General features: G+C 49.4%; 1 protein-coding gene across 1 annotated transcript; it reads left to right on the top strand.

Annotated features, from left to right (window-relative positions):
- LOC133357431 (P2Y purinoceptor 3-like) lies at positions 1-3,735 on the top strand. The gene has a single exon (XM_061575378.1). The coding sequence runs from the start codon at positions 31-33 to the stop codon at positions 1,024-1,026; it is 996 nt and encodes a 331-aa protein (XP_061431362.1). The 5' UTR covers positions 1-30; the 3' UTR covers positions 1,027-3,735.
- The last annotated feature ends 9,299 nt before the right edge of the window (positions 3,736-13,034 follow it).

Here is a 13,034-nt window from a genome sequence, read left to right as displayed (position 1 = left end):
TGGGGTGGGGGGGGTGGGCACGTGGCAAGCATGGCGAACAGTTCCAACTGCACGCTGAACGAGAGCTACAAATTCATCTACCTGCCGGTCGCCTACTCCGTCAGCGCCTTCTTTGGCATCGTCTTCAACGGCTTCGTCTTCTCCCGCCTCGTTTGCAGGAAGAGGAAAAAGCTGAGCTCGAGTTCGCTGTTCACGGTGAACCTGGCCGCAGCGGACTTCCTGTACGCCACGTCGCTCATCTTCCTCATCCACAGCTACGTGGTTCACGACAATTGGGTCTTCAAGGACTTCATGTGCCGCCTCGTGCGCTTCATGTTCTACTTCAACCTGAACGTCAGCGTCCTCTTCCTCACGGCCATAAGCCTGTACCGATACCTGGGCATCTGCCACCCGATGTCCACCCTGCGGTGGCGGAGGAAAAAGGTCGCCATCGGCATATGCGCGCTCGTGTGGGTGGTCACGATCGCAGAGTCGGTGCCGACGCTGTATTTCAGCGGCGTTACGCTGACCACGCGACAAGAGGAGTGCTGGGACTTCAAACCGAACAATTCGTCGGAGGACAAGCCCTACAGCGTCGCGGTCATCTTCACGGGATTCGTGGTTCCCTTCATTGTCACCTTGGTCTTCTATTCCTTCATCATCCACACCTTGAGAAACTCCTTGTCGCTGGGCAGCGCCCGGCAGGACGTCAAGCGTGTGAACGCCATCCGCACTATTATCGTCGTCCTCGTGATATTCATCATCTGCCACCTGCCGTACAACATCAGCAAGTTGGTCTTCTTCTTCTCCGGCGGAAACAGCTTGACGTGCGAGGCCGACGCGTTGGTTAAAACGTACAAGTTGATGCGAGGCCTTGTCAGCCTCAATTGCGCCCTCAACCCCATTGTGTACTTTGTGAAACTCAGAAAGTCACGCAGGAACCATCACGCGAGAAAACGGACAGTTTTCGCGACCATCTCGAGCAACGCCAAAAATATATTTCCCTCCCTTTGGCAGGACGAAAGAAATCCAAACGGAACCAATTGACACGATGTGGACCGATAAAGGTTCAGCAACAACTGATTTAACGTCGCGGCGTATGGAAATGAATTTCCACGGTACAGTGACGTTACGAGTTGTATTCCCGGTCAAGATACAACAACAACAACAACAACCGCCATTCGCCACTAAGTGGCGGTGACGTCACCACGACGCTTGTGCCAGGCTAGGTGCACGTTGAGGCCACGTAAAGTGTCGAACGCCGGCTGGCAGGAGGTCACGGGGCAGACCCAGATGCCACAGGGCGACTGACTGAGACGACTGGCTGATGCACCACCTGTGCCCCCTACTGTGCCAACTTGCTGTGCTTTAGCCACCCGGCACTCCGCTTGTCGTTGTGAGCGTCGCTCCTCCGCCCTCCGTTATTGTTGGAGGGCGTCTACCTCCAACTGCCCAGTAGCGTCCTTCACGAGCCTCCTCCACAGAGGCCGGTCTTGACACCGCTGGTACCAGTCATCGGCAAGTCCACTCAACTCCACGTCCTCCTGTACCACATCACTCCATCTCTTCTCTAGCCCGTGCCGCGCTCGTTAAGCCCCCTCGATCCGGCCGAACAAAAGCTGTTTAGGCATGTGGTGATTGGGCATGCGGGCTACATGACCTCGCCAAGATACAGACTCTGCAACACGCACACGCAGCATAAGTGGGGTGATATTACAATACGAATTTGGCCACTCGGCCAAATAGTTTAACGTTCCAGACTGTGATGGTTAGACTCTGGATGTCAGAGTTTGTCCGCTTCGACAAGAGACGGCCAAACAATATGCTGTTACACGTATGTACATTTTTACTTGGGTAAGTAGAATTTGTCCGTTAATTTGTTTAGCACAAATCTCACTCAAAACATTCCTGTGTGGCACGAACGATGGTTCTCGTGTTCTCTCCTACCTTGGCTTTTGTTGAAAGAAATGTCCGTGTTTATTTATGTTTTTTGTAAAAAAAAATCTTGCTTTTTATGTTGTAATGGTTTCTACTTTATTTTTATGTTTTGTGTTTTGTTAATGTTTTTAAAAATGTTTGTTTAATGTTTCTTTTTATGTTTGTTTTTAAAGTTCCACGTTACATTGTGTAAAGGTGCAGCTAGGCAATTTATTTGCTTGATAATGCCACTTACTATCAGGAGGGCCTCGGTGAGAGCGAGAGAGGGCCCTTCTAGTGCAGTAGTTCTTCACATTAACTGCAGCCTTGCACCCCTTTGGTTCTCAATTGTAATTTTTTTGCACAATGTTAATAAATACATAGGGTTCGATGAAACAAAGTAAGTTGTAACTTACGTGCCCATGCTTAATTTGTGTTCATACCCACTACTCTAGAGGGTCTTTGGCCTCTCTATTCCACACGCCGGCCAGACAGACGTCTTGGAATAACAGCTGGAAGCACCAACACGCTGTGCGATTCAGACTGAAAGCCTCCGTTCTTGTTAATTTAAACAAATATATACCATTGTATGATTGTCGCCGCAGGAGCCCTGTATCTCCTTGCGCGATAAGAACGTTGCAAAATCCAAATGTACCGATATCATCTTTTTAGATCTGACAATTTCACAATGGTCAACGGCCCCACGGCGTTTTAACCTTCGGCAAAGCGTCTGAGTCGGCAGCGGTGGTGTGCGCGCAGTGGTCTATGACTCTAGGCGGCGTCTCTGCCTTTGCTACGTTGACAATTCTTGCCCCTCCTGAAGTCCGCCTGGAACCACGGTCTCGTCGCAAAGGGCCTCTCCTCGCGTGGCTCGAAAACAAAACTGTCGTTTGAGCAAAAGACGCCGGCAATTGCGAAAATGTGGACGATGCTGGAAAGCTTGGAAGCCATGTGCTCCTCCATCGTGACTGCTATAACCTCGTGTGCACACCATTGGAACCTCCTTTGCCAGTAGCAAAATATGATAAAAAAAAATTTATTTTGCTACTGAAAAAGGAGGTTCCAATGGTGTAAATGCTTACCCCGAGCTCTCATACTCTGATGGTGCATTGTCTTTGAGTTGTGCGCCTTTTGGCGTCATCTGGTCCAACACCATGTGAGACTAGGCTCTAAGAAAAGCTGTCTCGGGTGTGGAACAATCAATTTCAAGGACAGTGCATGCATTATCAGAGTTGTGTTTTTTTTGCATTCTGACTGCAGGTATTCTGGTCAATGCAAACATGACTCCTTGTAATAAAAGGTGTCAGGTTTGTTGCCAGATAAAATGATAAAAAAACAATTATCATCTCGTGTGCACAGTTTGTTCTCCTAGAACGCGGTAGTTGCTGCGTTCCTGAAAAACACACCGCGTTGTGGAAAAATCGTCTTCTAATTAATCATACATAAAATCGGGGGTAAAGCAGAGTCCGCGATAACGCGTGAGATGCGTACGCAGGCCGAACATAGACTGATGCGCGTGGGTAGCATCTATAAGCATCCAGCAGCATCCCAATGTCTTGTGCGACGATGCTACGTCGAGGCAGCCGTTACAACTTCTGGTTCCGACTCGCGCGACGTGGTTCCGTCCACTCGATCGCGGTGTATCCAAGTCGCTTCCGAGGTTTAACACGTCCCTTCGGAGTGGGCAGGTAGGAACTTGGTTGGACAGCGCATTCGTGCGATCCGTGTCACGCGACGCAAGCTGCGTGGGACAGCGCGTCACGTGGTGCTGAGCCCGCCCGAGGCTCTTTATGAAATACAAATCGAGGGCGTGGCTATGCACAACAGACAGACAAATAATCCCTGGTGGGCAGTGTGGAACTTTCGATTTAAAGCTTTCGTGACTGCAGGGATTCATCTTCTCGGTTCTTTTGGTAAAGTCACGTAGAATGGAAATAATATAATTTTATAATATTATTTTATAATATTATTTTATTATTTCCATTCTACGTGACTTTACCGAAAGAACCAAGAAGACAGTGTGGAACTGTTTTTCCTACCTGTATTAAAATCGTGTTACCTAATACATTCAACGCGGCGTTATAGGAGAACGGACTGTATGTGTACATGCTGAACTTCTTTCGCAGCGTACGTAGCCAACCGTGCAAATCGTAACCAGCGAACCTCGATTATTGATACATTCACTCATAATCCGAGAATATATTTACGAATCAAATATTAGTAGTAATTGTACAGTAATAATACATCACGAATGTATGTTTTACCTTCGAAGGGGGAATGGTGGTGGCACTGTGTTAAGCACTACGAATCTGGAGTTTCATTCCGAGACACGCATAATGTGAGTGGCGAGCGATGTATGAATCGATCCTGGGCAGACGGAGGTCGTCATGCAGCAGTGGTTTGATAAAGGCCGGTTATGTATATATTTTCTCTAGACATTCGTCTTATTTATGTTTCCAACGCTTGGTTTACTCCGACAGTAAACATACCGGACAACGTTGCAGGTCACGTGCAACCCGTCGTTGGAATTTTACACGGTTGGGCAACTCTTCTGTTATAGATAAGTAAATATTTAACAATGCCATTTTAGGAAGGCATCCTGCATTGAAATCATCGGTCAATCCCCTATATTCAGTGATTGGCAGGCGCAAGGAAACCAGATTGCCCAGCGACTTGTGAGAGTTTTCCGCATTTGTGTGAGACGCAAAGACAAAGGGCCCTCCTCGTATAGCCTTCACACACTGTCGGGGGCAAGTACAGTTCGTGAGTAGCGCCAATGATGGCCGCATTACGGCACACGAACGGGTTTGGTGGCCAGCACTACGCCCAGCCACGGATACCTGCCCAGTGGCGATGTTTATAGACTGAAACTTATTTAAGGTTGAATCGACCTCAGGGAGGCACACCAAAGACAAACACAAAGATCCCCCGTGTAGCCTTTACAGACTGTTGGGGCAAGTGGAGTTAGCGAGCACCTATGAAGGCTGGCACGGCACACGAGGGGGTGGGTGGTCAGCACCACGCCCGGCCGCCTTTGTCTCCCGAGTGTCGATGTTTAAAAAGCCGAGCTCCGAAACGTTGAACTTTAAAGGGAAGTACCCCACCCCCAACTCCTTCATTCGTGGGGCACACCTCGTGTTTGCAATTGGCAAACACCATTGATTGTTTTGCCATCATCATATACTCTGGGACAGTGGCCTTAGTGTACTGAGTACACTTGTGCTGGTAACCCCGGTTAATCCGAGTTGGATTCCCACCCACGGCTAACGTCAGTTTCCCACACCTCCGATTAAAATGGTTGGCTACGTACGGTGTGAACGAAGTTCAATGTACACACATACATAGACTCACAAAGAGGCCCACATACTCACACAGAGACCCATAGACTCACACAGAGACCCATAGATTCACACAGAGACCCATAGACTCACACAGAGACCCATAGACTCACACAGAGACCCATAAACTCACACAGAGACCCATAGACTCACACAGCGACCCATAAACTCACACAGAGACCCATAGACTCACACAGAGACCCACAGACTCACACATAGACCCATAGACTCAAACAGAGACCCATAAACTCACACAGAGACCCATAGACTCATACAGCGACCCACAAACTCACACATAGACCCATAGACTCACACAGAGACCCATAGACTCACACAGATACCCATAGACTCATACAGCGACCCACAAACTCACACAGAGACCCATAGACTCACACAGAGACCCATAGACTCACACAGAGACCCATAAACTCACACAGAGACCCATAGACTCACACAGAGACACATAAACTCACACAGAGACCCATAGACTCACACAGAGACCCATAGACTCACACAGAGACCCACAGACTTACACGGAGACCCATACACTCACACAGCGACCCATAAACTCACACAGAGACCCATAAACTCACACAGAGACCCATACACTCACACAGAGACCCATAGACCTCACACAGAGACCCATAGACTCACACAGAGAGCTATATTTTGTTGTCCTACCCCTGCACCTCCGATTAACAAGGTTGGCTACGTACGGTGTGAAAGAAGTTCAACATCTCATACATGCACACGTACCTACAGTGGCGAGCGACAATCTGAACTGATCCTGGACTCTCTGCCCCACTCACCCACAAGCACTGACCAGGGTGGTGAAGTATGGTCGAATGACCGCCGTGACCGACAGAGTGTGGGTGGAGGCCTTAGTCCAGCAGTAGATTTTTGTAAAGGGCTGCAAATGAAATTTCAATTTAAAGCTTTCGTGACTGCAGGGATTCATATTATTGGTTCTTTCGGTAAAGTCACGTAGAAGGGAAATAATAAAAGAATAACAATTAAACATAATAAAAAAAAATCGAATTGTTGCACAAGACAAAAGCGTATACGCGGACAATATATGGAATGCTAAAATGAAATAAGCCGCAGTTCGTTGTGTTGTAATGTCCAATGAAAATGTCGTGAATGTGAAGTGAAAAGCGATTCTAATATTCCGGTGTTTGTGTTTTGTTCAAAGAGATTGCCGCGCGCTGGCTGTATACGACGCTATTTCGCCTGCATCAATAGGTGTACGTGAATGAAGAGCACAAAATAAAATGGGATTTGTTGTTGTATTTACTCCTGAGCTCTAAAAATTTACCGAAAAATGTCAACTCTCATGAAAAATGTTGGCCCGGGTCAACGGCGGAACCAGGAATTTCAGGTAGGAGGGGGCAATCCCTCCAGCAATGAGAAATGATAGAGGAGTTGTTAGTGAGTAAGGTCCCTTGCTTTTTATCCGACGCGTGTGCGGCGATGGCGCAGCCATCGATCGAGGGTCGAAATCGAACCGCGTTGTGTGATCGGCATCGCGCTTGCTGAAGGTGTTGATGCCTTCAGGGAAGTCGTGTGTACTGTATACGCAACTGCGCACAATTATGTGAGTCGCTTTTAACTGCTTTGCCGTTACTTATTGCCAATTATGGACTCGGACTATTGTCCTGTCATCTCACAGAGTCCCTGGCACGTAATAATAATATGCTACACAGTGGCAGTGGGGGTCGCAAAATGCCGATAAATTACTAATAAACCCCAATGATCCGATCGAAATTATGGATTTCGATCGGATCATTGGGGGGGGGGGGGGCACGTGCCACCCCCCGCCAGTGCCCGGGTGGGTCAGAAGTCAAAGAGTGCCGAGCTCAGAATCGGAATCGAGAAATGTGTATTCATCCTGCAGCAAATCCGATGAGCTACGAAGCTCTATTTCACAGATGCCCAGCATGACGCAGCACCGTTGAGATCCTCGGCTGGAGATGTTAACTCCCTCGCCTCGTACACAGGAGGTCGTGAGTTCGACTCTGACCCTGGCGCCTGCTGTATATTTGGAGTTGGCATGTTCTCCCCGTGGTCGTGTGAATTTTTCTCCAGGTCCTCTCGTTTTCCCGTCCACGTTTAGAATCAACGTGCTGAGCTGTCATTTGTGGTCAGGTCTCTTCTGAAAAAGCTTACCTGGTAAAATACAAAATATTTGAATAGTTCAAAGAGTAATAGAATCCTGCTAGAAAAACCGGTTGATTAAACTGGGTTTCTCAAGTGTAGTGAGTCGATGGCTTCAGAGTGAACACCATTAGCTGCACACAAAAAAAAACGAATCACATTACATTTAGTTCTGCACCCCCACCCCCCTCCATTGCCCCACATTCTCTGTTCCCACACCTTGCATACTTATTTTAAGAATGGTTCAGCCAAGCCTGTAAAATAAAAAAAAACCCAACGAGTTTCTGTATATAAGGAGCCGCATGACCTGTGCCTTGGGACGGTTTGTTTAATGACAGACTGTAGCATGCGTCGGAATCGTAAATAAATAAATAAAAAATTTTGGTTCTGCGCTTAATTTCCATTCTTTTTTTTACAAATGTAATGCGAGCAAGGATTGAGGGGGGCGGAGTCTGGGTCACGTGAGGAGAGGGAGGAGTTAGGGTCACGTGGGGGAGAGGATTTAGGGAGAGAACCGGAAGGGATCGGGGAGTGTAGACGGAGTGGAACCGGGAGGAGGCCACGCTGGGCAGTACTGGGAGAGTGGCGCGATCGCCACGTGTTGGGAGACCACGGCACCATCGACCATCGGTGTCCGGTTGGCAGAGAGGGGCTAGCGGAGAGTGCGAGGCTAGCCGGGAGCAGCGGGGTGGCTGCAGAGCAGAGCAGCAGTGTGGCTGCAGAGCGGAGCAGCAGTGTGGCTGCAGAGCGGAGCAGCAGGGTGGCTGCAGAGCGGAGCAGCAGTGTGGCTGCAGAGCGGAGCAGCAGTGTGGCTGCAGAGCAGAGCAGCAGTGTGGCTGCAGAGCGGAGCAGCAGTGTGGCTGTAGAGCGGAGCAGCAGTGCGGCTGCAGAGCGGAGCAGCAGTGTGGCTGCAGAGCGGAGCAGCAGTGTGGCTGTAGAGCGGAGCAGCAGTGTGGCTGCAGAGCGGAGCAGCAGTGTGGCTGCAGAGCGGAGCAGCAGTGTGGCTGTAGAGCGGAGCAGCAGTGTGGCTGCAGAGCGGAGCAGCAGGGTGGCTGCAGAGCGGAGCAGCAGGGTGGCTGCAGAGCAGAGCAGCAGTGTGGCTGCAGAGCAGAGCAGCAGGGTGGCTGCAGAGCGGAGCAGCAGTGTGGCTGTAGAGCGGAGCAGCAGTGTGGCTGCAGAGCAGAGCAGCAGTGTGGCTGCAGAGCGGAGCAGCAGTGTGGCTGCAGAGCGGAGCAGCAGGGTGGCTGCAGAGCGGAGCAGCAGGGTGGCTGCAGAGCAGAGCAGCAGTGTGGCTGCAGAGCAGAGCAGCAGGGTGGCTGCAGAGCGGAGCAGCAGTGTGGCTGTAGAGCGGAGCAGCAGTGTGGCTGCAGAGCAGAGCAGCAGTGCGGCTGCAGAGCGGAGCAGCAGTGTGGCTGCAGAGCGGAGCAGCAGTGTGGCTGCAGAGCAGAGCAGCAGTGTGGCTGCAGAGCAGAGCAGCAGTGTGGCTGCAGAGCGGAGCAGCAGGGTGGCTGCAGAGCAGAGCAGCAGTGTGGCTGCAGAGCAGAGCAGCAGTGTGGCTGCAGAGCAGAGCAGCAGTGTGGCTGCAGAGCGGAGCAGCAGTGAGGCTGCAGAGCGTAGCAGCAGTGAGGCTGCAGAGCGTAGCAGCAGTGTGGCTGCAGAGCGGAGCAGCAGTGAGGCTGCAGAACGGAGCAGCAGTGAGGCTGCAGAGCGGAGCAGCAGTGTGGCTGCAGAGCGGAGCAGCAGGGTGGCTGCAGAGCGGAGCAGCAGTGTGGCTGCAGAGCGGAGCAGCAGTGCGGCTGCAGAGCGGAGCAGCAGTGTGGCTGCAGAGCGGAGCAGCAGTGTGGCTGCAGAGCGGAGCAGCAGGGTGGCTGCAGAGCGGAGCAGCAGTGTGGCTGCAGGGCGGAGCAGCAGTGTGGCTGCAGAGCGGAGCAGCAGTGTGGCTGCAGAGCGGAGCAGCAGGGTGGCTGCAGAGCGGAGCAGCAGTGTGGCTGCAGGGCGGAGCAGCAGTGTGGCTGCAGAGCGGAGCAGCAGTGTGGCTGCAGAGCGGAGCAGCAGTGTGGCTGCAGAGCGGAGCAGCAGTGTGGCTGTGGGGTGCTCGACGGAGGAGACGCGGGCCTGAGCGAGGACGCCGTGGGAGCGAGATTTACACGAACCCAAATAAAGGACAACGGATATCGACACTGTGGAAGAGTCCTTTATTACACAAATATCGATTAGACTCTCCAGCGATCGGGGGTGTTACTCCCTGTGACAGAGCAGGTGAAAGAGAGCGCTGCCCTCCACTGTGTGGACTTGATATCTTTTGAAGGAATCTCAGAGGTAGCTCTGGGACATCCGCTTACCATGGGCCGGTCTCTAACACGAGATCCGACTGGATCTTTCTTCGCATGACATGACGCCAATATCACAATCCGGATAAAATTTGGAGAGATTTTCCTTTTATTTTCTTTACCAAATTGGGTGGCAAAATGTTAAAGACCTCGCCTGGTATGCAGGAGGTCGCGGGTTCGATCCCGACCCTGACGCCTGCTGTATATTTGGAGTTTGCACGTTTTCCCTGTTGTCGCGTGGATTTTTTTTTTCTCCGGGGCCTCCGGTTTTCCCCTCCGCATTTAGAAACAAAACGAGTATTTGGCTGCTATATCCACGTAATGATGAGCCGCGTCTCAGTTTATTTGCTCACATTGAACTGATTGCGACACCACAAACCCCAAGTGATGCATTCACACGTACCCGAGGTGTCAGCGTAGAACGATTCATTTCTTCCCTACCACTCTTGCGATTTGTCGAATTGTTCCAAACCGGTGTCACGATTCGATACTTACATCTTATTTTTTACCTCATCGTAAATGTTAACATCCTATAGTGGCTGCAAGGATTCATATTCTTAGGTTTTTTCGGTAAAGTCACGTAGGTAAAACATTAAAATTAATAAAATTAAAATAATATTAAAATCACGACGTTTCGGAGGCAACACAAGCTTCCGTCTTCAGGTGGACCCGTCACAGCCACGACAGCTGTATCAAGTAAATGAGAGATTACAAGAGCTACCACTCCGTATATATAATGGTTGGACAGGGGGAAGGGCCAAGTATGGCACACTTTTTATTAATATGGTAAGGTGAGGCTTAAGAGACTGAGCCTTTGTTATGGAGAGGTACGGTTTGTGACTAAGCCTGGCCTACATAACAATATTGTTAATGTTTTACCTACGTGACTTTACCGAAAAAACCTAAGAATATATACACACATCTCCACGTGTGATATGTCATGCACGTCTTACGAATATAATCTTTGCATCTTTGCACCTTTTATATTCACCATTTATTTTTAAATGTGTTTGACAATGCTACTGCATTCATTGTCAGTAGTGCATGACCACAAAAACAAAAATCCTTCAATAACAATGTGGCCTTAAAAAGAGAAAATAAATAATGAAACTACTGGGCATCGGATTTCTCCAGGATAAATAAAGATTCTGATATAACAGGCGAGGTTTTAGGACATGACCCTTAATCCTTAAACGTCACCTATTGTTTATTTTTTTTCCTTTTAAAACTGCAGCGTTATTAACGAGCGTGTTGATTTTTTTTATATTTATCAATACAGTAGTTTGTACAGTACATATATCAAGAGTGACTCTGGGGCATTCATCTACTAGTTGGGAGTGTTCGTTGCTGCTATTTGTAATCCTCAATTGAGTAATTTCGGATTGACCGAGGTGTAAAAATCGCATAGCTCCCACGTTCCCTTGACACTTACCCACTGGATCTCCACCTTGTGGGGTGACATCAGAGACTGTGTGTGTGAAGTTGACAAAACAACCCGATATAAATCTAGAATTGACCGAGGTGGAACAGTCGCATAGCTTAAACGTTCGCTTGACACTTACCCACTGGATCTCCACCTTGTGCTGTCACATCAGAGACTGTGTGTGTCACATCAGACTGTGTGTGTCACATCAGAGACTGTGTGTGTGTCACATCAGACTGTGTGTCACATCAGACTGTGTGTGTCACATCACACTGTGTGTGTCACATCAGAGACTGTGTGTGTCACATCAGAGACTGTGTGTCACATCAGACTGTGTGTGTCACATCAGACTGTGTGTGTCACATCAGAGACTGTGTTGTCACATCAGACTGTGTGTGTCACATCAGAGACTGTGTGTGTCACATCAGACTGTGTGTGTCACATCAGAGACTGTGTGTGTCACATCAGACTGTGTGTCACATCAGACTGTGTGTGTCACATCAGACTGTGTGTGTCACATCAGAGACTGTGTGTGTCACATCAGACTGTGTGTCACATCAGACTGTGTGTGTCACATCAGAGACTGTGTGTGTCACATCAGACTGTGTGTCACATCAGACTGTGTGTGTCACATCAGACTGTGTGTGTCACATCAGAGACTGTGTGTGTCACATCAGACTGTGTGTCACATCAGACTGTGTGTGTCACATCAGACTGTGTGTGTCACATCAGAGACTGTGTGTCACATCAGACTGTGTGTGTCACATCAGAGACTGTGTGTGTCACATCAGACTGTGTGTGTCACATCAGACTGTGTGTGTCACATCAGACTGTGTGTGTCACATCAGACTGTGTGTGTCACGTCAGACTGTGTGTGTCACATCAGACTGTGTGTGTGTAGTTGGGGAGCGGCAGAGTAGCAGTTAGTGGGCCGCACTACGAACCCCGTAGTGCGGCCAACATCAGTAACGATTATCTGAACAGGTTCTGGGCCTCCCCTAGGTCGACTCAGCCTCAAACGGGTACCTGGTGCAGTGTGTAAACATCGCCACTAGGAAGACAAAGGCGGCCGGGCGTGGTGCTGGCCACCCACCCCTTCGTGTGCCATTCTGGCTTTCATAGGTGCTACTCGCTAACAGCACTTGCCCCAAGTCTGTTAAGACTATACGGGGGATCTTTGGCTTTTGTCTTTGTAGTTGACAAAACAATGCGAGATAGATCTCATACGTCATTTGTGCATCAATGAGAGGACCGCACACATAGTCATGGCTTCATATTCTTAGGTTTTTTCGGTAAAGTCACGTAGGTAAAAAATTTAAATTTAAATTAATAAAAGTAAAATAAACCAAGTACTTGATACAGCAATCGTGCTGTGACTGTTCCACCTGAAGACGGAGGCTTGTTTTGCCTTCGAAACGTCGTGATTTTTATTTTATTTTACTTGTATTAGTTGTAATTTTTTACCTACGTGACTTTACCGGAAAAAAAACCTAAGAATATGAATCCTTGCAGTCACGAAAGCTTCAAATCTAGAATTAGTTATGGCTTGGCTCTGGCTTGGCCAACCTAACGTGGCTCCGCTCTGGATTTGCCAATCTAGCGCGGTTTGGCTCTGGCTCATTCAATCTAACACGGCTCGGTTCTGGCTTGGCCAATCTAACGCGGCTCAAACTTAAGCCGCTCGGGGGCTTCCAACAGATGCACTGAGTGGCTCAGCCACAGCTTGCTCGTCTCAGGCTCACAGCTCGTGGAAACCCTGCGCGTGACACGGCCCACGCTCAGAGGCGCCACGGGTTAGCACTATTGGCTACGTCCAGTGCAAAATAAGTTCAACATACATACACACGTACATAGACTCACACATAGACCCATAGACTCACGCAGAGACCAATA

Source organism: Lethenteron reissneri, chromosome 58, assembly GCF_015708825.2.
Source record: "Lethenteron reissneri isolate LAM-NWPU_2019-01 chromosome 58, ASM1570882v1, whole genome shotgun sequence".
Lineage (NCBI taxonomy): Eukaryota > Metazoa > Chordata > Hyperoartia > Petromyzontiformes > Petromyzontidae > Lethenteron > Lethenteron reissneri.
Note: the sequence above shows the minus strand (reverse complement) of the source record. Positions and strands in the feature narration are given on the sequence as shown.